General features: G+C 41.1%; 1 protein-coding gene across 1 annotated transcript in view; it reads left to right on the forward strand.

Moving 5' to 3' along the window:
* Nucleotides 1-3,093: 3,093 nt before the first annotated feature.
* The window catches only part of LOC106586113 (inactive dipeptidyl peptidase 10), a 219,104-nt gene continuing 194,338 nt past the window's right edge, over nt 3,094-27,859 (forward strand). The window contains exon 1 of the mRNA XM_014172985.3: nt 3,094-3,572. Coding sequence (XP_014028460.2) covers nt 3,507-3,572 — 66 coding nt within the window. The 5' untranslated portion in view covers nt 3,094-3,506. The remainder of the gene's footprint in view (nt 3,573-27,859) is intronic.

Here is a 27,859-nt window from a genome sequence, read left to right on the forward strand (position 1 = left end):
CTTGCGCATCTGCGCCTCATGACACTCACCTGGACTCCATCACCTCCTTGATTATCTTCCCTATATCTGTCACTCCCCTTGGTTCTTTCCTCAGGTGTTATAGACTCTGTTTTTATGTTGGTGCGTTGTTTGTGTTTCGTGTTCATTGTTTTTTTTTTTATTAAAACACTCACTCCCTGAACTTGCTTCCCGACTCTCAGCACACTCGTTACAAGACCCTTTGGATTTCTTCACATTTTAGTGTGTTACAAGCTGGGATTAAAATGGATTTAATTGTATTTTTTTGTCTACAATGTACACAAAATAAAAAAAATACAAAAATAAATAAAATATAGTTGTTGCATAAGCATTCAGACCCTCTGTTTATGCAAGCCTAAATTAGTTCAGTAGTAAAATTAGTCTTAACAAATCACATAATGAATTACATGGACTCCCTCTGTGTGAAATAATAGGGGTTGACATGTTTTTTTAATAACTAACCCTTCTTCTGTCCCCATACATACAACATCTGCAAGGTCCCTCAGTCAAGTATTGAATTTCAAGTACAGATTCAACTTCAAAGACCAGGGAGCTTTTCAAAAGACTCATAAAGAAGGGCAACGATTGGTAGATCGGTAAACAATAACAAATTAAACACTGAATATCTCTTTAAAAACTCTTAAGGATCCAACAATTTTTTTAAATTTTCACCTAAAATGACATACCCAAATCTAACTGCCTGTAGCTCAGGACATGAAGCAAGGATATGCATATTCTTGATACCATTTGAAAGGAAACACCTTGTGGAGATGTGAAAATAATGTAGGAGAATATAACACATTAGATCTGGTAAAAGCAGAAAACATGCGCTGGTTTTGTTGTTGTACCATCATATTTGAAATGTAAGAGAAAGACCATAATGTATTATTCCAGCCCAGGGGCAATTTTGATTTTGGCGGCAGCAGTGTATGTGCAAAGTTTTAGACTGATCCAATGAACCATTGTATATCTGTTCAAAATGTTGTATCAAGACTTCCCAAATACATGTTCAAGTTCATAATTGTGCACTCTCCTCAAACAATAGCATGGTATTATTTCACTTTAATATCTACTGTAAATTGGACAGTGCAATTAGATTAACAAGAATTTTGTGGGGGGGTTGGGGGGGGGGGGGGGGTGATCCCGTAGAGGTCAATCATGGTCAAGTTAATAATTATGCTGTGGATTATGTATTAACCCACCCAGACACATCAAATATACAGTTGCCTTCTAAACTGAGCTGCAGGACAGGAATTAAACTGCTCAGTGATGTTAACATGAGGACATTGGTGATTTTAAAACAGCTACAGAGTTCAATTTCTGTGACAGGAGAAAACTGAGGATGGCTCAATAACATTGTAGTAAATCACAATAATGACCTAAGTGACAGAGTTAAAAGAAGAATACAAATATACAGAATAAAAATATTCCAAAACATGCATCTTGTATGCAACAAAGCACTAAAGTAATACTGCTAAAAAATGTTAAGGAATACACTTTGTGCTCTAAATGCAAAGCCTTATGTTTGGGGCAAATCCAACACAACACATCTACCTCCTTGTTTTCAAGCATGGAGGTGGCTGCATCATGGTATGGGTATGCTTGTCATCAGCAAATACTGGGGAGTTTTCCAGGATAAAATGAAACGGGATGGAGGCTAATTACAGGCAAAATCCTAGTGGAAAACCTGCTTCAGTCTGCTTTACACCACAGACTGGGAGAGGAATTCACCTTTAAGCAGGACAATGACCTACAACAAAAGCCCAAATCTAAACATGAGATGCTTACCAAGAAGACAGTGAATGTTCCTGAGTTGCCAAGTTACAGTTTTGACTTAAATCTGCTTGAGAATCTATGGGAAGTTTAAAAAATTGCTGTATAGCCATGATCCTCAACATCTTGACAGAGCTTGAAGAATTTTGAAAAGAATAATGGAAAAATATTTCACAATTCAGGTGTACAAAGCTCTTAGAGACTCACCCAAGAAGACTCACAGCTGTAATCAATGCCAAAGGTGTTTCTAACATGTACTGACTCAGGGAGCTGAATACTTATGCAAGACTATATTTTAGTTATTACATTTGTATTACTCTTTATTACAGAGTATTTTGTGTAGATTGTTAACAAAAAATTACAATGAAATACATTTTAATCCCACTTTGTAACACAATAAAATGTGAAGAAATCCAAACGTCTGAATACTTTTGCAATGCACTGTATATATATATATAGCCTGGCTCGAGCGCGGTAGATAGAGTATGTACGCACAGATTTAAGTGATTAAACACTATCCATTCTTTATTTCAGAGGGGGCTGGCTCATGTTGACAAAGGTTTTAATTGTGTGGGGCTTCTTGTTATTTCCCAACCACCCTATAACCTTGTCAAAAATGTTTCTCTCAAACGCTACAGTGAGTTTGATGTAGCTGTCTTCAGATTGGCATAGCCGATTGTACAAATGCACAGGCCACTCCAAAAAAATAAAAATTGACAAGAAAACAAACAACAATTTTAAGCTCCACACTAACCAAGAGCCGCTTTCCATCAAACATATTCGACCAAAAATAAATTAACTCAGATTACGTCTGTGATCATTCATTTTTAACGGGGTGGTATCGTAAAAGCAGGATGTGTTCGTTGTGCGTGACAGCGCGTTTGCACTCAATGGAGCTAAATGCGAGGCACGGTTCAGGTCTCCAGCACCATGGACAGCACGCACACAGCTCAGTTGCTGAACATGATTTATGATTCAAACTGATAAATATTAACCAACCAAAAGCTATAGGCCGACATTACACTACAGCCTACCACTACTATCATCAACTGTAGCCTACACGCATAATGGGCAAACTAGTAGGACTTGTAATGGCTATATTCTGAAATAGTACAACTAAAAGATGTGGAAATAACATGCCCATTTGAGCTCTGTTGGGTCTTCATTAAATGTATATTATGTCAAACACGTAATCACACCCCCACCCATTTTGCCGTGGGAACGCATCAGACCACTCCGATGCCCCTTCCCCTCCTCCCCCTCCCAGTTCCCCAACCACACCATCACCATGGATCACACAGGCAGACAAGGAGCGAGTAGTGAAGAACCCCCCGTTTGTCGCTTGCAGACAGATAGAGGGGTATAGGCAGCCAGTCTACTTGATATGTTTCTGTGTATTTATTTTTATTATTCTGACGACTGAATATTTTTGCCCTCTCTATATGACATAATAAGGAGAGACAACCAGCATTAGAAAGGTTCTTGTCAAGACGTTCTAAGACTTCGAAGAATTCATTCGTGACGGACCACATTGCTGCATGCCTCCTGCTTAATTAAGATTCTGCAATTGATAAACCGGCGCCTATGCCTACCAGGCAGTACTAGGACACCACGATCGCCGTTTTGACTAATCCACCGGGCGGTGGGATCTGACTGCAGCGCATCTTTAGGATTCTCAGCGAGTTGACTCCAAGTTCTATTACAAGGAGTTTACAATGACAGCCACGAAGGAGCCGCAGCCGAATCAGAGACAGAAGCCGCCGCCGAAGGATGACGAGGAGGTTGGCTTGCCAGTCTATCTATTTGCACTGATCTGTGGTTAGGCTATTGAAGAGTTAATGAGCTAATTTCTATTCTTTGATAATACATTCTCCATCTAGTTTGTGTATTCTAGACTACAAGGTCAGTTAGGCTAGAATTCTAAAATGGAATGGCAGCAAATTAATGCCGGTTGTTGTGTGAGAAATAGGGGTCATATAACACCTGAATATCCTTACTTTCTATATTTCTGAACATTTCATATTCACGAACATATTTCCTAGTCTACAGCAAGGAAGTGCAGTGATGTGTCTTTCACTGGATATGTTGCGTCTTTACTGTCTGCTATTAGAGAGCCTGTGTCTTATTTACCCTATCAGTGATTGCTTTCTGTCCACGCGCTCCCTATTGTGAGTGAATATTGCAAGACAAGACTCAGGACTTATCAATTTAGTGACTCTGTAAGAAGACCTCGTCAGTTGTCAAGCCCGAGAATAATGAGTGCTCTCGTAGGAACCGGGATGAGAGGGGGCAGGGTGACCGCACGGTGTGCGTGCTCCGCGGAGATTGTAATTCAACCTTTGCCTCCTAACAGCTGTCCGCAACACAACACCTTGACAGAGAACAGCCGCGGAGAATCACTCTGAAAAGAGTCTACCGAGCATCTCACTATCAAACACACACACACACCGCACAAGACGTGCAGCAGCTCACCTCAGTAACGGTTTTCTGTATTTTGGGCACGTCAACCACAATTATCCGAGAGGCAGGGCTTTTTTGTCAGTGTGTTCATGCAGTACAAATAGCCTTCAGAGATCGTGTACCAGTCCGCATCTGCAATGCTTTTTTTGGGAATTTGCTATGTTTCTAGTAAAGAATTTAAAGGTGTGATATCTCTGAATGGAAGAATTGGTGGAGCATTAACTTGACAACTAGGTCGGTGCTTCTAGTTACGTCAACTCTGGGCGCTAATAATTGATTTTGCCTCCCTAAATGTTTAAATAACCCTCACGTGTTGCACCCGGCAAAGGGAACTTCCAGACCATTGTTATCTATCTGTTTTGACATGGGAGGTATCTTACTGTATATTATGCCCAACATCTGTGGCCACCACCATGTCCATTTTAAATGCCACATTTCCGGTGTCCCTTGTGTTGGGGTCTTGCGGGGTTCAACACCATGGGGAGAGCTCATATATAGTCCTACTACTGGAAATCTAAGACTCTGGCCAAATATTCCTCTTGTGCTGAGGTATCTTTTATGTTCTTGTAATTACAATAAAATACTGTGAAATACAAACCTCTCCCCTCAATGAATTTCAGTCTGAACGGAAAGTCAACCACACTGTAATAGATACTAACATCCTTTATTGTATCTCTGAAATGCTGTTTTTCCCAAACCCTGAAAACTCCTGCTTTGATTGAATGATGCTGTGTTAGGGGTACCATTGCATTTCCAGACTTGGGTTCAAGTAGTATTTGATATGAGATGGGATTTTGATTGGGCCTGCCTGGAGTGACAGATGGGTAGGGTTTGCACTTTTTTTTTCTCACTTTTAATTGGTTCAATTGTACCAGGCATGCAGTACACTGTAAATGGGTTACCATGAATTTGACAGCAATTCACAGGCAGCTCCACAACGCAGCATCATTTACAGTATGCTGCAGTAAAACATTTCAAAGTTTTTTACTGGTGATAATATCTCAAATTACCGTATAATTTACAGTGTAGGCTATACACTGTAAAGGGGTTGCCATGAATTTGACAGTAATTTACAGGCAGCTCGTGGCAAGTAAAATGCAGTATTTCACATTACAGTACACCTACTGTAATATAAATACGGTATCAAAGCAAGTACTGTGTAATGACACACAGTACAATACCGTAAAATGTACTGTATTACACTGTAAAAAAGTATAAATGCTACCGTAATCAGAATTAATGAATTAATGGATGAATTAATCAAATTCATTGAGTTGAGGGGTTTGTATTTCACTTGATTTTACGGTAATTATAAGGGATTGGTGCAAGTAGGTTGGCTGCTAGGTAAAGTGTTTACACATTATAGCATATTAATGAATATTTGGTGTTTTATATCACTTGCAACTCTAGAGGCCTTAACAAAAGGTTACAAACTGGCAGCGACTATAGGGCAAAACAGACCAAAAGGACATGGAAAAATACTCAACCGTTTAAGACTTGGGCCACTTCAACGGTTTAAGACTTGGGCCACTTCAATCTGTCCCTTATATATTTTAAATTAATAACCACATAGGAATTAAATTGGTACAGCAATCTCACTCACGGGTGCAACAAATACATTTTTGTAATATTTAGCAGACGCTCTTATCCAGAGCGACTTACAGTAGTGAATGCATACATTTAATTTTTTTTTTCTCTTCGTACTGGCCCCCCGTGGGAATCGAACCCACGACGCTGGCGTTGCAAACACCATGCTCTACCAACTGAGCCACAGAATAGGTGGCTCTGGCACACCCCAAAATAGGTTAATGAGCCAGAAACAACAATACCATGCATCCACTAGTGGTCAAAAGGTTGTTGGCGCACTAACGAATAGGTACGGTACTGTATTCTGTGGGGTGGAATTACAGTACCTTTTCAATTACAGCAATTTTCCCACAATGTACCATAATTTACAGTATGCTGTAGTAAAACGTTTCAGAGATTTTTATTGTTTGTAATACCTAAAATTACAGTAGAAATGACAGTTTCCGTTACAATGTATGTCACAGAATTGTGGTGATATGCAATGCCACATAGGCAATTTTTTTCAGAGATTTTGTGAGGCAATAACTGCACCTGACTCTCTGACAGCCCTAGCAGATCAACCATCCACAACATTTATTGAGTGCATTGAAAGATATACAAATAGAGAATAATAACTTTTGAATATCTCATTATTAGCTAGTTCCACTTCACTGTTAGAGAAGTAGCTTAACTATAACTTAAATGCAATGGTTTTCACAGCTTTGTTTTCATTATCAAGAAAGTACCATTGTTTCCTAATGTTGTTTTCAACTTTCCCTTTTTGTTCTGTATCATATCAGTTGCATGGGGATGGATCGTCTTTTTTTAACTTTTTTTTTTACATGAAGCCAAGTGAAACATGACTTCTTTATGGGTCTTGACAATCATATACATCTGTGTGTAAACTTTTGCATATTTTATTTGCTCTTTCAGTGACATTCAAGTCATCACGGTTAAGTAAGCATATTATGAAAGAAAATAGTCAAGCAGCATGTGAAGTTAAAATTAATTCATAAGTTTACTACAAAATTACTGGAATTGAAATATATGATAGTGAGAGCTGGCTTCGGACAATACGACATGTATTTGTCATGTGGAGAGCCCTTATGAAACAAAGACAGTGAAACTCCACAGCCAAGGAGTCACTAAAAAGATACTGAGATAATTGGCATCTTTATGACTCATAGCTTGTCAATGCAACCATAGACACGCAGGTTGACCTTGAGACTGACTTTGGTGTGAACTCGTCTCAAGGGCCTCTCATTGCAGTCAGTGGGTGTGTTGTGTTACAACCTGCTCACACATCCACTACACTGTGGACAAAGGCACGCAGAGAAATCAATGCCTCACCATTGTGAGTAAGAGAAGGGCTTTCACACGCCACGATCCCCTGTTCTGCCCTTGTACCTCACACTAACGGACAAGGAGTCTGTCATTGTCTGAAGTGGAGATGAGAAGAGTAGGAGAACGAATAGGATAACCAGAGTCGAGGGGAGCACTAGAAAAAATATTTAGCTAGTTCTACTTAAGAAAATAAGGCTATTTGCATCAGCTATTTATTTGCATCAGCTATTTGTATCAGCTTTTTTAGTATTTCCAACTTTAGTTATTTTCATGTATAATATACTTCACTTTTAATGTTTCACAAACACAAATACTGTATTATGTCCATAAAAAAATGGCTTAGATTAAACTTAATTTGATCAATTCCAAAACTATTAGTATACATTAGATTTACTTTACATATACTTAAGTTTCAAAAGTAAATGTAATTGCTCAAATATACCTAAGCATCAAAAGTAAAAGTAAAATGCCAAGAGTGTACAAAGCTGTCATCAAGGCAAAGGGTGGCTATTTGATCTGTTTAACACTTTTTTGGTTACTACATGATTCCATGTGTTATTTCATAGTTTTGATGTCTTCACTATTATTCTACCATGTAGAAAATATAAAAAATAAAGAAAAACCCTTGAATGAGTAGGTGTTCTAAAACTTTTGACCGGTAGGGGGACCAGTACAGAAAAAAAAATTTTTCATGAAATGTATGCATTCACTACTGTAAATCGCTCTGGATAAGAGTGTCTGCTAAATTACTAAAATATAAATGTAAAATGTAGTCTCTATATGTTTTTTTTACCCTTTTTCGCCCCAATTTCATGATATCCAATTGGTAGTTAGACTCTTGACCCATCACTGCAACTCCTGTACATCATACAAATAAATCACTTTCCATTGATAAAGGTAAACCAAGCACACACATAATAGGAGCTTCATGTAAAACACAGGGCCCCTATGGAAAAAAGGGGAATTGCAACATCACTTAGCCTGAATTCAAACCACTCTCCCGCTTCCCTCCCCACCCCATACAATAGATTATAGTACCAGTAATGGTACCGTCAATGGATTACCGGATTACCGGCAGTGGTACCATAAAACAGTTTTGTTTACAGTAACTTAATGTCAGCCAGTTACCTGTAAATTATTGTAAAACTATGGTAATCATTATCATATTTCCCAGCATGCTCTGAATAATTTGACCAGGATTTGGGGGTATTTTGTGAAATGTAATGGAATTTTGCATCCCTGCTTGCATGCCTTATGTGGATTGTAAACATGCTGACCACACCTCTCGCGTCATGTGCGCGAGCGTTGCAAAATAAATTTAAACATACGTTATTCAATTATTGCAACCACACTGCTCGCACACGCCAACGAGCGTCTGCGTTGGCAAGTGCTAAAATAGAAGTCAGTTCCATTTGTGACGCTGAACGTGGTGCAAGTCCTGCCTCTCCCATCTTCTCATTGGTTTATAGAAGCAGATACACACGTGCTATCTCCTCATTGGTTAAACCCACTTGGGTGATTGAAAGATGAACTGAGTTTGGTCGGTCGTCATGGTAACTATGAAAGTTAGATGCCATTCTCCATATAATGTCCATAGAAGAAAAAGCCTGGAAGGAGGTAAGATAACTAAAAACGAATCGGTTGACCGTTTTATGTGTGGATTAGTTGTCGGAGTAGAGGACCTTGTGCATTTCAGGTAAAATAATAACTCAACGTTTATATCCCAGGACAAATTAGCTAGCAATAGCAAACTAGCTAAATAGGACAACTTAGCTAGCAACTGCAAGCTAGCTAGCTAAATTGACATAAATGTTTAATGCTTTTCGACCTGTCCCCAAATTAATATAATTGATTCAGAGTTAGTTTTAATATTTCAACCTGTCTGTCGTGATCGCGTTTGGTCTGGGGGGACAAAATCTATTTGCTCATGATGGCACACAGGCGTGGCCGGTTTGGGTACGGTGTAAAACATTCATGAGGCCTTATGTGTTAAATAATTACATTTTAATGAGAACATATTCACTTAGGATCTCACTTGGTGAAGGCCACAAGACTGAACATGGATGAATGCAACACCCATGTCTCTGTTGCTAACAAATACAATAATGAGTGGTAACTCAACAATTCATTTCAGAGGCAAGGCATTTTGGGAAATATGCAAATACGGCTTTGCAGTAAGAGTATGTTACCGTAAAAGGACTACAGTAGCATTATTGGTAGTGTAAATCAATTATAGTAACAGTATTGGATATTGTAAAATATGGTGTGGAAACATACTTTTCCTTTTTTGGGGGGATTGGACCTTTGTTTTTAGGTAGTGTTCAGTGGGTCAATATGTATGTTTTTTTTTTTTTTATGGGTGTTGGCATGGACAGGTTTGACTACCAGGGTTGGGGATAAATTCATTTAAATTCCAGTCAATTCAGGAACACAGAAATTCTCTTTCATGTTTTTCAACAAGGAACATTTGGAATTAGATATGGAGTTTGATTTACTTTCTGAATTGACTGGAATTGAAATGGAATTGACCCCAGCCCTGTTGTCTACTTAAGTGATAATGGCTGAGAAGCCGGCGTTTGGAGGATATGTTGGCACGGCTGTTTTTGGCAAACGCGCCAATATATCCTCCAAACACCAGCTTCGAGGGCATTATCACTTTTTTTTACAACGGGTTCCCAACATATTCAAATAATGATTGACATATTTCATTAAAAACGATATTTTGATAAATGCATTCATATTATTTAATCCTTCCACAAGATATAGTCGAGACATAAATGGTTGCTACCCAAGCCGGCTGGTCCTTCGTTCTATCGGTTCGACGCGACCCAGTCATTCAGTCTTTTTGTTCTGTATTTATGGACGTGACCCAGACATTGGTTCCAAATGTTCTATTGCCATACTGACTGGCAATGTTCTTAACCCTTGCTTGCTAGCTAGCCAACTACGGCTAATTTACAGTCACGTCAAACAGTGCAGCCAGAATAACAACAGTAGCAGCATTTGCATTTGTTTGAGCTGTTTTCTAGTGACATTTAATTGGATACATCCTTAACGATGAGCTAATGAGGCGTGATTTCGCCTGGCATAGAAAATGTGCTCACTCATCAGGACACTGGTTCAGAGTAAGAGCTAGCCAACAACACAGCTAAAACAATCACTTCAAACTGAACCTGAAAAGACTGCAAACGAACCTTTTTTTCAGTTGACATTACTTTGTATATATCCATAAAAATGATGCCAGTTGATTCATGATTTCGACTGGCTTGAGAAACGCTGCCTGTGTGTCTGTCTCGTCCCGACACATTCATTACTGGTATGGGACGGCTGGAGATTGAATTTGAATATTGAAACAATGTTGCAAATGTCGGAGGGACAGACAGCAAGGTTTAAACAAATCTCCACTGTTGAAAACTAAATGTTAGTCTAAAAGAAACGTGAGATAAGGTGTAGATGCTTTTTATAGTGGAGATCAAGTTTTTAAATTGGATTTCGCAGTCAGATGGAACAGAGTAAACAGGCTTTTTAACTTTATAGATTTAGCCGGTGGTAATTTGTGGAATAGACACTGGTTGGAATGCGGTTTTAACAAATCAGCATTCAGGATTAGACCCACCCATTGTGTAATAATAATTTAAATGCTTTTTGTGTTTAGATGGGTTTCTGTCGTAGTGCCTAGAAGTTCAACCTGTTCTAAATATATGTTGTCGGACTCTGATCTATGTACAGTATATCCTTTTCCTTCATGATTACTATGTGTCCACTCGTGACATGGGTGCAGATGCCTAAAGATGTGCCTAGTATTAGCTTAGTATAGCTGGTACTCAAAATATTCTTAGGACATTCAAATGTATTGTAGAGGTCATCACTATATGAGCCACGTTACAATTCCCACTTTGTGTGATGCCTAGTGTGTTTGCCTTTCACAGGCAGTGTGCCAGGTTAGCTTCCTTGCCCTGCTGTTCACTACAGTATGTACTTAGATAATGAACTATCTTAGAGTCCTGGGAAAACATGTTTTCTGCTCTTCCAGGGGTTTTGTGAGTGTTTAGGGGAGTATGGGATTGATCTGTGGCCCAGCAGTATATCATCAAAGGGCAAATGTATTGACATGACTCTACTGTCATGGGAAAGGCTAGGAGTGTGTGTGTGTGTGTGTGTGTGTGCGCAGTTTTGTGTGTGTGTGAGTCAGAAAGAGAGATGTGGCCTTCCACTTGTGCAGCGACTTACATAAGATGGGAAAATGAAAAAGATGTACCTGAACTGTCTTTTCCCCCCAACTATCAACATAAATCTCAATGACAAAGTGTAACTTTTAGATATGTACTCCTCTAACTTATAAGGTTATACTTTACATCCTTAAAGTTATTCATAGACACAATACATATTTAGTGAATAGTTGCCATGTTACCAAGCTACAGTTCATTTTAAATAATTACTTAGAGAGAGATGGAAATGTGAGCCAAACTATTGGAGCAGCAGACAGGGCTGAGGAACCAAAAGAGGAGATCAGTTGCATGAGCAGCCCTATAAATCCAACTCAAACTCCCACTGGCATTGTCCTTCGTCCTCACCTTTCCATTCTTAATTCACCCCTCGCCGGTAATTTTATAGCTCAGTGGCTGCTGGATGCCCCAATGTCACCTATGTCTCCAAAACATTTAGAGAGTGAAAGACTCTTTTGGCACACAGAGAAAGGCTATCTCCAAAAGTGCAGAGCCTGTGTGTGACTGTGAGTGTGAGTACAATCTTCACTCAGACACATTCAGCTGTGTGTCAATGAGCTTATCTTGTGGATGGCTTCCCATTAACATTTTTGGTTACATTTGATTTCTCTAGAATAGATAAAAGACAGGTTTTTTATTCAGAGGGAAATGGCTGAATTCCTATTCACACCCTTGAGCATAATTTCACTAGTTCTCCTCTAACCCTAACCTTAACGCCCCTACCCTTACCCTTTCCCTAACCCTTACCTAACTCTAACCTTAACCCTTAACTTAACCATTTTACATTTCAACTTCAATGGGGTAGGGATGTCCCAAGGATCCCTGATAGCATGGACCAATTTGACTAGTAATGTAGTCAGCTGTGTTTAATTGGGTTCAGTTACATTTCACTGCAGGAGAGAAAAAAGCTTTATCACCTACCGTGTAATTTAAACCAAATCCCAATTTAATGTGCGGTAGAGTAAAATTGATTCAGATATTAAAACCTGATTAATAGAATCACTGTATTGTCCTGCATATGCTTCTGTGGAGGTGGTCTGGACATTATTCATACATTATATGGTCTTATACCGATGAATGCATCCTTTGAATGGCTATGTCCTTATTTGACTTAATGCTGCTAGAAAACATTTTCTGTTCTGTGTACGTCATTGACTCTATTTGTATTTTTTAACAACAGCATAGCGATTTCAAAATACTCAAAAATGAAACAAGAAGGTATTGTTTTAGAATGGAATTAATGGAGCTCCAATCTGACGTCTGGTTTAATATGTTATTTTCCTTTGAAAACAATTAACATCACTTGGCATAAGAGATAAGATTGTGAAGGAGTAGACATTCATAGCAGATCATGTCAGCTCCATTGAGCGCAAATGTCTCATAGATTTTCATCCGGACTAGACTCTTGACTTCAGTGCTAGACAATGATTATCACATGAAGCATCAAATATCTGTCATTAGAGCTCCGATAAGCAAACAAGGAACCAAATGGGACACATATTAATTTGTGAATAGCACAGCTGCAACACTCCACGTCTTCTGTGCTCAGCCACTCACGTTAAAGAAAAAACTGACTTCTAGATTGAGCTGGCTCACAGTCAATGTTGAGAATTGAGTTTCATCAGCGAGGGCCCGAGTCATGTTTCCCTTTGTGTGTCATGGGCATACTGGGCAAGAGTAGTTTATACAGTAGAGCCCCACTGTGGCATATGGACAAGAACCGCCTGTGGAGGTGATCAATGTCATTTTTTAGCTTCAACCTCATCCTCCTTCAGAAACGCACGGTCCCCAACTTGCACTTTGTACAAGGCTGCTGTGGTTTGAATGTTTTGGTTTCTTATTGGAACGTTTTGTCTGTCTTCTTTGGTCCAAAATAATGTTCTGTTTATTTACTTCTCTCTGCAGCTTTAACTGTTGACGGCATTTGTAAGGCATACACAGTACTTTGCAATCAGTAAGGTTCTGTGCTCTTGAGGCCATCCATGGATGGACACCCAAGGTGTATATTAATTAAATATGTGATTGGGTAGTGTTGTGGTGTATGTTGTGGTGTGGGTAGCATTGTGATCATTGGCAAATGTTCAGTTCTCAGAGTACTGGTGGATCTTGACTACAGTAGAATTGCATGCATGTCATTATAGAAATACTGTATCTGTAACACCTACACCTCTCTTGACTTGAGGCTTTTCACAGCTTGTCGAACTGTCATTCAATCTATTTTGAAGCAAAACACTCTACTAAGAATAACACACTACAGGTGGATATAATGAAAAATAATGAGTCATACTTTTCCAACAGTCATACAGTAGTTAGGATTAAAAAGCTACTGGTAATTTACCAAAGGTACCAGAATCTTCAGTAAGTTTGTTAAAGCAATCTATCGTAACTTTGGTAATTTATATTGTGCCTTCAGAAAGTATTCACAAGCCCTGATTTTCTACATTTTGTTGTGTTACAGCCTGAATTTAAAATGGATTAAAATTAAGAATTGTTATTGGCCTACATACAACACCCCATAATGTCAAAGTGGAATGATGTTTTTTTTTTATTTTTACAAATTCATTCAAATGTAAAGTTGAAATGTCTTGAGTCAATAAGTATTCAACCCCTTTGCTATGGAAAGCCTAAATAAGTTCAGGAGTAAAAATGATCTTAAGCCCCTAGAGTCTATTGACCCACCGTTGCATCAATCTAAGAAACGTAATAAAAGAAATCCTCATCAAAATCTGTCAGTTTAAGCTAGAGATATCAGTTTTTTTGCATGGGCTCAATCGACCATCTACCACCACATCCGCCTATGGCGGCCTTCCGCATTTGCGGTGGAAGGTGGCCGAGCTACGGCGTTGTCTGTCATACCACAAGTGTCCCAGAACTCGTCTGATGGTAACCGGTACTGGTTTAAAAACTGAATGGAAGTATGGAGGTAGTTTTGTGCCTACCCAAAAAAAGGAGTTAAATATGTGTAAAAAATATATATATACACTACCGTTCAAAAGTTTGGTGTCACTTAGAAATGTCCTTCTTTTTGTAAGAAAAGCAAAAAATGTTGTCCATTAAAATAACATCAAATTGATCAGAAATACAATGTAGACATTGTTAATGTTGTAAATGACTATTGTAGCGGGAAAGGGATGATTTTTAAAGGAATATCTACATAGGCGTACAGAGGCCCATTATCAGCAACCATCACTCCTGTGTTCCAATGGCACATTGTGTTAGCTAATCCAAGTGTATCATTTTAAAAAGCTAATTGATCATTAGAAAACCCTTTTGCAATTATGTTAGTACAGCTGAAAACTGTTGTTCTGATTAAAAAAGCAATAAAACTGGCCTTCTTTAGACTAGTTGAGTATCAGAAGCATCCGCATTTGTGGGTTCGATTACAGGCTCAAAATGGCCAGAAACAAAGAACTTTCTTCTGAAACTCGTCAGTCTATTCTTGTTCTGAGAAATGAAGGCTATTTCATGCGATAAATTGCCAAGAAACTGAAGATCTCGTACAATGCTGTGTACTACTCCCTTCACAGAACAGCGCAAACTGGCTCTAACCAGAATAGAAAGAGGAGTGGGAGGCCCCGGTGCACAACTGAGCAAGAGAACAAGTGCATTCGAGTGTCATGGATACCTAGGGGTCCTGAAATTCAAAATCAATTGGCTAAATGATCCATGGTATGACCATCTTAAAACAATTCTATATGTCATGTTATAACATTGCAGTTAGTCCACAATATTAATTTAATTGACAGAGTGAAAATAACAAAGCCTGTACAGAATGCAAATATTCCAAAACATGCATCCTGTTTGCAACATGGCACTAAAGTAATACAGCAAAACAATGTGGCAAAGCAATTTACTTTTGTCCTGAATACCAAGTGTTCTGTTTGGGGCAAATCCAACACTTTACTGAGTACCACTCTCCATATTGTCAAGCATAGTGGCGGTGTTATGCGTATGCTTGTAATCGTTAATGACTGGGGAGTTTTTCAGGATAAAAAAATGAAAAGAATTGAGCTAAGCACAGGCAAAATCCTTTCTGAAGGCACTGTATGCTACATTTGATAAAGCCGCGCAGTGGGCAAGAGATAATTACAGACACCTGTGACAATCTGAAGAACCCAAAAGGGCCACTAGATGTCTTGTGATAGATTACATAAAATCCTTCAAAGATACCAAAATTCTGGTATTATACTGGTAAACTTCTAAAGTTTCTAGTAATATACCCTCCCTTTGCAGCCCTAGTCAAATCCTTTACCAAACAAATGTTGATATTTCATTGGTGTGATTGAAGAGCAAAAAAACCTTCAACGATAAAGGGTATATCATATGTCACTTGATTTCTTCAGATATGTTAATCTTGCTCGAGGGTAGATCCTTAATTGGATACAGCAAGCCCCAGCAGACCAGCACAGATACACACAACGCAGTACAACTCAACATTGACAAGAATATGAATGTAAGCTAATGCGACAGACTGAGTACCAATGCGACTGTGAGGATCGACGCTGGAGACAGGAAGCAGGTACAGGGAGAACATTTAATAAATAATGGACATGAAACAGGACAGGAACAGCGTCTGGACAGGGGACCAAATAACAACATCAATGCTGACAAAGGACGGAACAGAAGAAACAGATAAAGGGGAGGCAATCAAATACTGATGGAGTTCAGGTGGGTCCAATGAGGTGCATAACAAATGGGACAGGTGTGCATAGTGATAAGCAGTCTGGCACCCTCGAGCGCAGGAGAGGGAGAGCGGGAGCAGGCGTGACAGTACCACCACTCTCTAGGGGCGCCACCCGGTGTACCACCTGGGCTAGCCTGACAGGGGGCGTAGAAGTCATATGAACCAGCAGAGGCGTGGGAGCCTGGCAAACCTGCTGAGGCTTGGGAGCCTGACAATCCAGTTGAGGCGTGAAAGCCTGATGATCCCGCTGAGACGTGGGAGCCTGATGAACCAGCTGAGGCATGGGAGCCTGACGAACCAGCTGAGGCGTGGGAGCCTGACGAACCAGCTGAAGCATGACGTGGGGTGGGCGCCTGCCGAGCCCACCGGGGCAAGAAAAACCTCTCGAGCCAGCTAGGGCCTGGAAGACCTATGAGCTAGCTGAGGCACCCCCGGTAGCATTGGCAACGGCACCCGGACCCGACGTCACCAACAAAAAACAAGGCTTCCCTGATGCTTTCAATTTTGGGTGTCAGCATTCTATGAGGATCGACGCTGGAGACAGGAATCAGGTTCAGGGAGAACATTTACTAAATAACTGCCATGAAACAGGACATGAACAGCATCTGGACAGGGGACAAAGTAACAACATCAATGCTGACACAGGGATGCAACAGAGGAAACAGACAGATAAAGGGAGGAAATCAAATAATGATGGAGTTCAGGTGGGTCCAATGAGGCGCAGGTGCGCGTAATAAAGGGGACAGGTGTGTGTAGTGATAGGCAGTCTGGCGCCCTCGAGCACAGGAGAGGGAGAGCGGGAGCAGACGTGACAGTGACGACTATGAATCTGGAATAAGTAATGTAATGCATCCCTACTAATCAGTTTGATACCCTCATTGATTACAGCTGTATGTAAATCATTTGAATTATGGATGTTGAAATGCACTATATGTGCATCCCAAATGTCACCCTATTCCCTATGTAGTACACTACTTTTGACCAGGACCCATTGTGCTCTGGTCAAATGTACTGTAGTGCACTATATAGGGAAAATGCTGCAATTTCAGAGATAGACTATGAGACCAGCATTATTACAACACTGGAGAGACACGTATTGCTGTTGTATCGTGAGGTGCAGATTAGGAATTCTGAGTATTTTCACGAGTTGTTTACCACAGTTTTGGCAGAACCTCAATCAAGGCCTCGATTTGTTATCTATTTGTTGTCTGGCGAAAAACAGTAGCAGACATTGATGGAACGAATCAGAGAAACTTATGAACTTTTTGGTACAACATAAGTATTTTTAGCCCCGAGCAAACACACAACTCTTTTATTCCAGCCTTCTTTTTAATGATGTAGCCTTCATAATATGGCAGACAATAAGATGTCACTAAGGATTTGTTTTTCACAACAAAAAAATGTAACGTTGAGCTCTCATGACTTTGAAAATTATTTTATATTCTAGGGGCAGTCATAGCTATTTTGTCTTACATAGCTGCACCATTGGTTTTAAAACATTTAAGGTTTTATACATGCAACATGAAAATTGACAGAGAACTCTGATCCTATGAATATGATATGGAAGCAGCTGAGCCCTGTGGTTGTATGAATACAATATCATTACAGTGTGGTATGAATTCAGTGTTGTGCGTATATCTGAATTCAATATGACAGAGACAGTAACTAATAGAGAAGGGTGTTTCCTTCAGACCTGAGGGCATCATCGTTTTACCTCAGGGCAAAGTTAGTAATGCTAAATACAATAAGAAGACAGACTATGCCCGGCTAGTCATTTCCAATTATTCAGTGGATCAATTTTGACCCAGACAAATTGCATTAACTCCTTGCACACCGCTACTGTTTCACTATACACTTTGCCAATCTTTGACGGTCTTGATTCTTACTGTAGATTAACGATGTAATGTTTAGGTAAACAACTCGACTTGACTTGACGAGGGTAAACGAAACAAAGAAATGGCAGAGAGTGGTTATTTTTCCCCAGCGGTTGCACTGTCAACATTGTGAAATAGCTTAGTGTTGCGGTGATGGCCTGGGCAAAAACTGGTTGAATCAACGTTCTTTCAATGTCATTTGTCAACGTATTGTAAAGTGCAATAAATTGGATTTGAAAAAAGTGAACAACGTAAGCTGTTGTTTTGGGCGTGACATTTCAACCACAGTATTATGTCATCATTATAAACACATTTCAACATAGACAAATCTTGTATAAAATATGTTGAATTTGTTCCTTTAAACAATGTGCTATTGTGAGAAGGATTGTTCAGAAGTCTCCGCTTATAAACTAAATATATTCCCTGTTGCTATTGAAGTCATTCCAAAGGATAGGTTTAACAGAGCAAATTAAATGGGACCATACTTTATCACTCATATATCATCAACCAGAGGCATCATGCTCATAGAGGGCAAAGGGGCACACTCCCCCTCAGATTTGTCCTGTTTTTTTTGCTGTTGTTTCTCTGTAATACTACTAGCCACCTATTGTATGAAGTTGGCTTTAGCTAGCCCAGATAGGTTCTAAATCTCCCAACCTCATAACTTGCTACAAAGAAGCCATTTCAAGTTAGAGTAGCTAGCTTGTCTAACTATTTTAGCTGGCATGCTTGCTGGAAAGGTTGGTAGCATTTAGAAAAGCAAGCAATAACTAAATGTACTAAATAATACTCACATTCCTTTTTAAATAGTTTACCCAGATTTTAGCAGAGATGCAGATAGACAAATAGATATTTAGTTTCTTTAAAAAAAGAACCACCAGTCAGGCGGATACAAGACAGCACAAGAGGTACGCTTAGATATGCAGAAATATATATATATTTTTTTACATAGAATTAAGCATATTGATTATGACTCTAGATTGCAGGAAACAGCTGATTCAGGTGTTTGAAAAATGCTAAATTCTCCAACCACCCCTCAGTTATCCTCACTTACTTTGTCCCCCCTCATAATTTTGGGGTGCATCAGGCCCCTGTCATCATTGATGCTATTTATATTGATTTCAAATCAAATTAAAGTTTATTTCTCAAGTGCGCCGAATACAACAGGTGTAGAACTTACAGTGAAATGCTTACTTACAGGCTCTAACCAATAGTGCAAAAAAGGTATTAGGTGAACAATAGGTAGGTAAAGAAATAAAACAACAGTAAAAAGACAGGCTATATACAGTAGCGAGGCTATAAAAGTAGCAAGGCTACATACAGACACCGGTTAGTCAGGCTGATTGAGGTAGTATGTACATGTAGATATGGTTAAAGTGACTATGCCTATATGATGAACAGAGAGTAGCAGTAGCGTAAAAGAGGGGTTGGTGGGTGGTGGGTGGGACACAATGCAGATAGCCCGGTTAGCCAATGTGCGGGAGCACTGGTTGGTCGGCCCAATTGAGGTAGTATGTACATGAATGTATAGTTAAAGTGACTATGCATATATGATAAACAGAGAGTAGCAGCAGCGTAAAAAGAGGTGTGGTGGGGGGGCACACAATGCAAATAGTCCGGGTGGCCATTTGATTACCTGTTCAGGAGTCTTATGGCTTGGGGGTAAAAACTGTTGAGAAGCCTTTTTGTCCTAGACTTGGCACTCCGGTACCGCGTGCCATGCGGTAGTAGAGAGAACAGTCTATGACAATTTTTAGGGTCTTCCTCTGACACCGCCTGGTGTAGAGGTCCTGGATGGCAGGAAGCTTAGCCCCAGTGATGTACTGGGCCGTACGCACTACACTCTGTAGTGCCTTACGGTCAGAGGCCGAGCAATTGTCGTACCAGGCAGTGATGCAACCAGTCTCAATGTTGCAGCTGTAGAACCTTTTGAGGATCTCAGGACCCATGCCAAATCTTTTAAGTTTCCTGAGGGGGAATAGGCTTTGTCGTGCCCTCTTCACGACTGTCTTCGTGTGTTTGGATCGTTCTAGTTGTTGATATGGACACCAAGGAACTTGAAGCTCTCAACCTGCTCCACTACAGCCTCGTCGATGAGAATGGGGGCGTGCTCGGTCCTCCTTTTCCTGTAGTCCACAATCATCTCCTTAGTCTTGGTTACGTTGAGGGATAGGTTGTTATTCTGGCACCACCAGGCCAGGTCTCTGACTTCCTCCCTATAGGCTGTCTCGTCGTTGTCGGTGATCAGGCCTACCACTGTTGTGTCGTCTGCAAACTTAATGATGGTGTTGGAGTTGTACCTGGCCATGCAGTCGTAATGTAATGATATTGAATTGTGTTTGTTTGTCGATGCAACCAAATATCAACATTTGATGTACTGTATCTTCTGCTTGGATTGTTCCGTTTGTGCCATTGACTTAATTTGTCTTTAATTCCAATTTGTCTACAAATGAATAATTTTTCTGTTATTGATATGTTGGATTCATGTCTCCATCTCAACCAAAATAAAGTTAAATAATAGGACTAAATCAAATCAAACTTTATTTAAAGTGCATTTTGATTTGATTTGATTTAGACCTATTATTTAACTTTAATAACCAAACACAATTCAATATCACTTTGAAATACAAATAATTGCCTATTAACTTATCGACAAGTTAACAAATTATATCTTGGATTCACATCTCCAAAAATGGAAGTAAAAAAATGGGCAGTGGCTCAGATTGAACTATCCAAGCAGTAGATACATCTCCTTTAAATATTGATATTTGGTTGCGTTGCCTTTTTAATACAGTAAATTGCCATAGTTCTTACAAATTAATGTATCATTCACCCTTAAAATGAGTAACACATCCATACATTTTGAGGTTACTGTAACTATACATTTTTGTCTTACAGGCCTAATCGTGTAACGCGTGCATTTTCAAGATAGCATGCATAGGTTGTCGCAGGTCGGTAGAGAGCTTCACAATCGCTGTAATAATCTGCACAGAATTTCGAAAGGCATTGATCACTTGTATCATGTCATGTAATCTCAACTGCTATCCAGGTCATCTGGTTCTGCTATTAGATGAAGCAAAGTGATAACAAATTATTCTGTTTTGTAAATAAACAAAAAAACAGACATTGTTTTTCCATTGGAATTTGGTTGTGCTTTTAGACGGTCGAAAGCATAGTGATAACACATTGAAAATTCAACAAACTTTTGGCTGGCGTTTTGAGTGGTTGAATATAGGTTGTAATCTCATTGATCAACTCAACCAAATATTACCCAATTATCCACGTTGAAATAAATGTAGTGTTGCCAGTGGGTTATTTGTCACATGCTCACCAAGGTCACATTGGAGGTGAGGCGAGGGAGCGCTCTAAGGTGCTATTAATAGCTATAGGCTTATTAAAAATAAACACAATAGTCCTCAGAATGTGGGCTTAATTACATGGGTTCATGAAGATGCTATGAGTCACATTCTATCTGCTCAGGGTCATCATTTTCAGGCTAATTACATTGAATATCTTTCGCTTTCTGAATCCTCATTAAGTGATCATGTCATTCGAGGTAATCATGTAATTCGGTGTAATTTGAAGTCAGTTTTCATGTCTGTCTTCTTAGGTTATTCTTGGTTTCGATTCTCAGAGACAAATTATGTGATTATGCATAATGGGATAAAGTTCTCTCTGGCCAAGTCCAAGGACCCTATTGGGTTTGTGGTTACTGTGCTTGTTATCCCCATTGTATTTATAAATTGCTATATCATTACATAGATATATGACCTTAAGCCTATTTGGATGGGCAGTTCTAAAGTAACTCTATGGTATCACCCAAGTGGCTTGAATTTTCTAGCTCTCCCTGTAGATTTTGCGGTGACGTAGCGTCCCCCTGAGTGACAGAACACTGAGCCAATCACAGTGCAACATTACCAACCCCTACGCTCCATATTTACCACTGGCTGCCCCACCACCACAGAAAGCACTGAGCTAGGCTGAAGCACATTGCATTTTGAAGCTGCCTTACTCAGGAAAGCAAAAAAGATACCATGTTTGTATGCGGCTCTATTAACTCAATGTATTTTTTTTTACTTTGTTTGCGAACTGATATGTGACACGTATTAATGTCAAAATAACATGCAAAACAGGCAACAACAAGAAAGTATACAGTACCAGTCAAAAGTTTGGACACACCTACTCATTCATGGGTTTTTCTTTATTTTTAATATTTTCTACATTGTAGAATAATAGTGAAGACATCAAACTATGAAATCACACATATGGAATCATGTAGTAACTGTAAGAATATTTTGAAGATAAATACACAATGCAGAGGACGAGATGAAAATAGAGTACTTATCAGCAATCAAGGTAAGACCCAGATGCAGGCAGTGTCAAAGTAACAGTGTTTATTACAGCAACAGGGGCAAAGGAACAGGATGGCAGGCAGGCTCAGGGTCAGGTCAGGCAGAGGTCGGTAATCCAGAGGTGGGGCAAATGTACAGGACGGCAGGCAGGCTCAGGGTCAGGGGCAGACAGAGTGGTCAGGCGGGTGGGTACAGGGTCAGGACAGGCAGGGGTCATAAACCAGAAGGATGAGAAAAGAGAGACTGGGGAAAAGCAGGAGCTGACACAAAAAAACACTGGTTGGCTTGACAAACAAGACAAACTGGCAACAGAAAAACAGAGAACACAGGTATAAATACACAGGGGATGATGGGGAAGATGGGCTACACCTGGAGGGGGGTGGAGAAAATCACAAAGACAGGTGAAACAGATCAGGGTGTGACAGTTCTAAAGGTCAAGAGGACTAAAAGTCAATAGAGTACTAACGATCAATGGAAATATATATTTTTTTCTGTAATAGGGGATTAATAATCAATGGGTCAGAGACATGGGAGGAATTTCAGTCCGGGACTCATAGCTACATGGCAAGTTCTCATTGGTCCAAATTGTTTATACATCGAACCTGAAATAGGAACTTGTTATTTGGCCATTGCCCCAGTTTTTTGCAAGGAATTCTAATTGGTCAACCACAGGCTAGGGCTGGGTTATGAAGTACATCCTGTCCCTTTGTTATGTGGAGAGAATCACGGGAGAGAATCACAGGAGAGAATCACTGAGAACAGGGAAGAATGACCATCTACCTCCCCACATGATTTATCTTTTTGGAATGAATCTATTTTTCTCCCCATGATTGTTTTTTGGGGTCTGTGTTATTGAAGAGTAACGTCAACTGCAAACATAACCAAAAAGAAGGAGCATGATGCCAGTTTCATCATAGCGCTTGATGGTTTTTGAGACTGCACTTGAAGAAACTTTAAAAGTTCTTGAAATGTTCCGCATTGACTGACCTTCATGTCTTAAAGTAATAATGGACTGTCGTTTCTCTTTGTTTATTTGAGCTGTTCTTGCCATAATATGGACTTGGTATTTTACCAAATAGGGCTATCTTCTGTATACCACCCCTATCTTATCACAACACAACTGATTGGCTCAAACACATTAAGAAGAAAATTAATTCCACAAATTAGCGTTTAACAAAGCAAACCTGTTAATTGAAATGCATTCCAGGTGACTACCTGACAGGTGACTACATACCTCCAATTTGTAAGTCGCTCTGGATAAGAGCGTCTGCTAAATGACGTAAATGTAATGTAAATGTACCTCATGAAGCTGGTTGAGAGAATGCCAAGTGTGTGCAAAGCTGTCATCAAGGCAAAGGGTGGCTACTTTGAAGAATCTCAAATATAAAATATATTTAGATTTGTTTAACAATTTTTTGGTTACAACATGATTCCATATGTGTTATTTCATAGTGTTGATGACTTCACTATTATTCTGCAATGTAGAAAATAGTAAAAATAAAGAAAAACCCTGTAATGAGTAGGTGTGTCCAAACCTTTGACTGGTATTATATATATATATATATATATATATATATATATATATATATATATATATATATATATATTTCTATATTGATATATATATATATTTCTATATTGATATATATATATTTATTTACACACTGTGCATTCAGAAAGTATTCAGATCCTTTGACTTTTTCCACATTTCGTTACATTACAGCCTTATTCAAAAATAGATTACATTTCACCCCCCCCCCCCCCATCAATGTACACACAATGCCCCATGATGACAAAGCAAAAACAGGTTTTTAGAAAAACTATTCAGACCCTGTACTTAGTACTTTGTTGAAGCACCTTTGGCGGCGATTACAGCCACAAGTCTTCTTGGGTATGACGCTACAAGCTTGGCCCACCTGTATTTGGGGAGTTTCTCCCATTCTTCTCTGCAGATCCTTTCACGCTCTGTCAGGTCGGATGTGGAGCGTCGCTGCACAGCTATTTTCAGTTCTCTCCAGAGATGTTCGATCAGGTTTAAATCCGAGCTCTGGCTGGGCCACTCAAGTACATTCAGAGACTTGTCCCAAAGCCACTCCTGCGTTGTCTTGACTGTGTGCTTAAGGTCATTGTCCTGATTGGAAGGTTAACCTTCACCCGAGTCTGAGGTCCTGAGCGCGGAGCAGATTTTCATTAGGCATCTCTCTGTACTTTGATCCATTCATCTTTCCCTCGATCCTGACTAGTCTCCCAGTCCCTGCTGCTGAAAAACATCCCCACAGAATGATGCTGCCACCACCATGCTTCACCAAAGGGATAGTGCCAGGTTTCCTCCAGACGTGACGCTTGGCATTCAGGCCAAAGAGTTCATTCTTTGTTTCATTAGACCAGAGAATCTTGTTCCTCATTGTCTGAGAGTCCTTTAGGTGCCTTTTGGTAAACTCCAAGCGGACTGTCATGTGCCTTTTACGGAGGACTGGCTTCAGTCTGGCCACTCTACCATAAAGGCCTGATTGGTGGAGTGCTGCAGAGATGGTTGTCTTTCTGAAATGTTCTCCCATCTCCACAAAGGAACTCTGGAGCTCTGTCGGAGTGACCATAGGGTTCTTGGTCACCTCCCTGACCAAGGCCCTTCCCCCCCCCCCTCCCCCCCAGAGCAGTGATCTGTGAACTGCTCTGACAGCTAGTGCTTAAAGCTAGAGATGGAGATATGAGTCTCCAGCTTCAGTGATTTTTGCAGTTCGTTCCAGTCATTGGCAGCAGAGAACTGGAAGGAAAGGCGACCGAAGGAGGATTTGGCTTTGGGGATGACTAGTGAAATATACCTGCTGGCACGCGTGCTGCGGGTGTGTGCTGCTATGGTGACCAGTGAGCTGAGATAAGGCATGGCTTTACCTAGCAACGACTTATAGATGACCTGGAGCCAGTGGGTTTGGCGGCAGATATGAAGCGAGGGCCAGCCAACGAGAGCATACAGGTCGCAGTGGTGGGTAGTATATGGGTCTTGGTGACAAAATGGATGGCACTGTGATAGACTGCATCCAATTTACTGAGTAGAGTGTTGGAGGCTATTTTGTAAATGACATCGTCGAAGTCAAGGATCGGTAGGATAGTCAGTTTTAATAGGGTATGTTTGGCAGCATGAGTGAAGGATGCTTTGTTGCAAAATAGGAAGCCGATTCTAAATTTAATTTTGGATTAGAGATGCTTAATGTGAGTCTGGAAGGAGAGTTTACAGTCTATCCAGGCACCTAGGTATTTGTAGTTGTCCACATATTCTAAGTCAGAACCGTCTAGAGTAGTGATTCTGGACGGGTGGTTAGGTGTGGGCAGCGATCGGTTGAAGAGCATGCATTTAGTTTTGCTTACATTTAAGAGCAGTTGGAGGCCACGGAAGGAGAGTTGTATGGCATTGAAGCTCCTCTGGAGGTTAGTTAACACAGTGTCCAAAGAAGGGCCAGAAGTATACAGAATTGTGTAGTCTGCATAGAGGTGGATCAGAGAATCACCAGCAGCAAGAGCGAATGTATACAGAGAAAAGAGTCGGCCCGAGTATTGAACCCTGTGCCACCCCCATAGAGAATGCCAGAGGTCCGGACAACACGCCCTCCAATTTGACACACTGAACTCTGTCAGAGAATTAGTTGGTGAACCAGGCAAGGCAGTCATTTGAGAAACCAAGGCTGTTGAGTCTGCTGATAAGAATGTGGTGATTGACAGAGTCGAAAGCCTTGGCAAGGACGATGAATACAGCTGCACAGTATTGTGTCTTATTGATGACGGTTATGATATCGTTTAGGACCTTGAGTGTGGCTGAGGTGCACCCATGACCAGTTCGGAAACCAGATTGCATAGTGGAGAAGGTACGGTGGGATTCGAAATGGTCCGTGATCTGTTTGTTAACTTGGCTTTCGAAGACCTTAGAAAGCAGGGTAGGATAGATATAGGTCTGTAGCAGTTTGGGTCTAGTGTCTCCCCCTTTGAAGAGGGAGTGACCGTGGCAGCTTTCCCATCTTTGGGGATCTCAGACGATACGAAAGAGAGGTTGAATAGGCTAGTAATAGTGGTTGCAACAATTTCGGCTGATAATTTTAGAAAGAGAGGGTCCAGATTGTCTAACCCTGCTGATTTTTAGGGGTCCTGTCACGGGTTGTCATAAGAACTGGACCAAGGAGCAGCGAACGTAGTGTTCCACATCTTTATTATAAGGTGAAACTTCAGCACAAACAAAACAATAAAGAACAAACAAAACGTGACGTTTTGGAGTGCTCACAGGCAACTACACAACAAAAAAAACAAGATCCCACAAAACACAGTGTGGAAATGGCTGCCTAAATATGATCCCCAATCAGAGACAACGAAAAACAGCTCCCTCTGATTGGGACCCATACCAGGCCAACAAAGAAATAGACGACCTAGATTACCCACCCTAGTCACACCCTGACCTAACCAACATAGAGAATAAAAGGCTCTCTATGGTCAGGGCGTGACAGTACCCCCACCCCCAAAGGTGCGGACTCCGGCCACAAAACCTGACTCTATAGGGGAGGGTCCGGATGGGCATCTAGCATCGGTGGCGGTTCCGGTGTGGGGCGAAGTACCCACTCCACTCGCGGAGTGGGACTTTGCCCTCGCCCAGACCATGGGTAGAACGCCGTGCCCGGACTGGGCCTCGGCGCAGAGGAGGGCCCCGTCCATGGAGCTGGATTGAACGCCGCACCCGGACTGAGCACCGGCGCAGAGGAAGGCTCCGACCATAGAGCTGAGTTGGCCGCCGTGCTTGGACTGGGCACCGGCGCAAAGGAAGGCTCCGGCCTTGCAGTGGGAATGGACGCCATGCGTGGACTGGGCATCGGCGCAGAGGAAGGCTCTGGCCATGGAGCTGGACTGGACACCGTACCCGGACTGGGCACCGGCACGGAGGGAGGCTCCTGCCATGGAGCAGGACTGGGCGCCGGCGCAAAGGAGGGCTCCGGCCTGTGGACCGTCGTAGGAGGTTCCGGACTGTGGACCGTCATAGGAGATTCCGGACTGTGGACCGTCGTAGGAGATTCCGGACTGTGGACCATCGTAGGAGGTTCCGGACTGTGGACCATCGTAGGAGGTTCCGGACTGTGAACCATCTCTGGAAGCTCTGGACTGTGAACCGTCGCCGGAAGCTCTGGACTGTGAACTGTCACCGGAAGCTCTGGACTGTGAACCGTCGCCGGAAGCTCTGGACTGGGGACCGTCGCCGGAAGCTCTGGACTGGGGAACATTGCCGGAAGCTCTGGACTGGGGACCGTTGCCAGAAGCTCTGGACTGTTGCACACTGGAGGCCTAGTGCGTGGAGCCGGTACAGGTGGCACCGGACTGGTGACACGCTCTTTAGGGCGAGTGCGAGGAGCTGGCACAGGATGAACTGGGCTGTGGAGGCACACTGGAGACCTGGTGCGTAGGGCCGGCACAAATCGTACCGGAACGATGACACACTTTGCACGGCGAGTGCGGGGAGCTGGCACAGGACGTACTGGGCTGTGGAGGCACACTTGAGACCTGGTGCGTAGAGCCGGCACAAATTGTAGC

This window comes from Salmo salar, chromosome 25, assembly GCF_965601325.2.
Source record: "Salmo salar chromosome 25, fSalSal1, whole genome shotgun sequence".
NCBI classification, from domain to species: domain Eukaryota; kingdom Metazoa; phylum Chordata; class Actinopteri; order Salmoniformes; family Salmonidae; genus Salmo; species Salmo salar.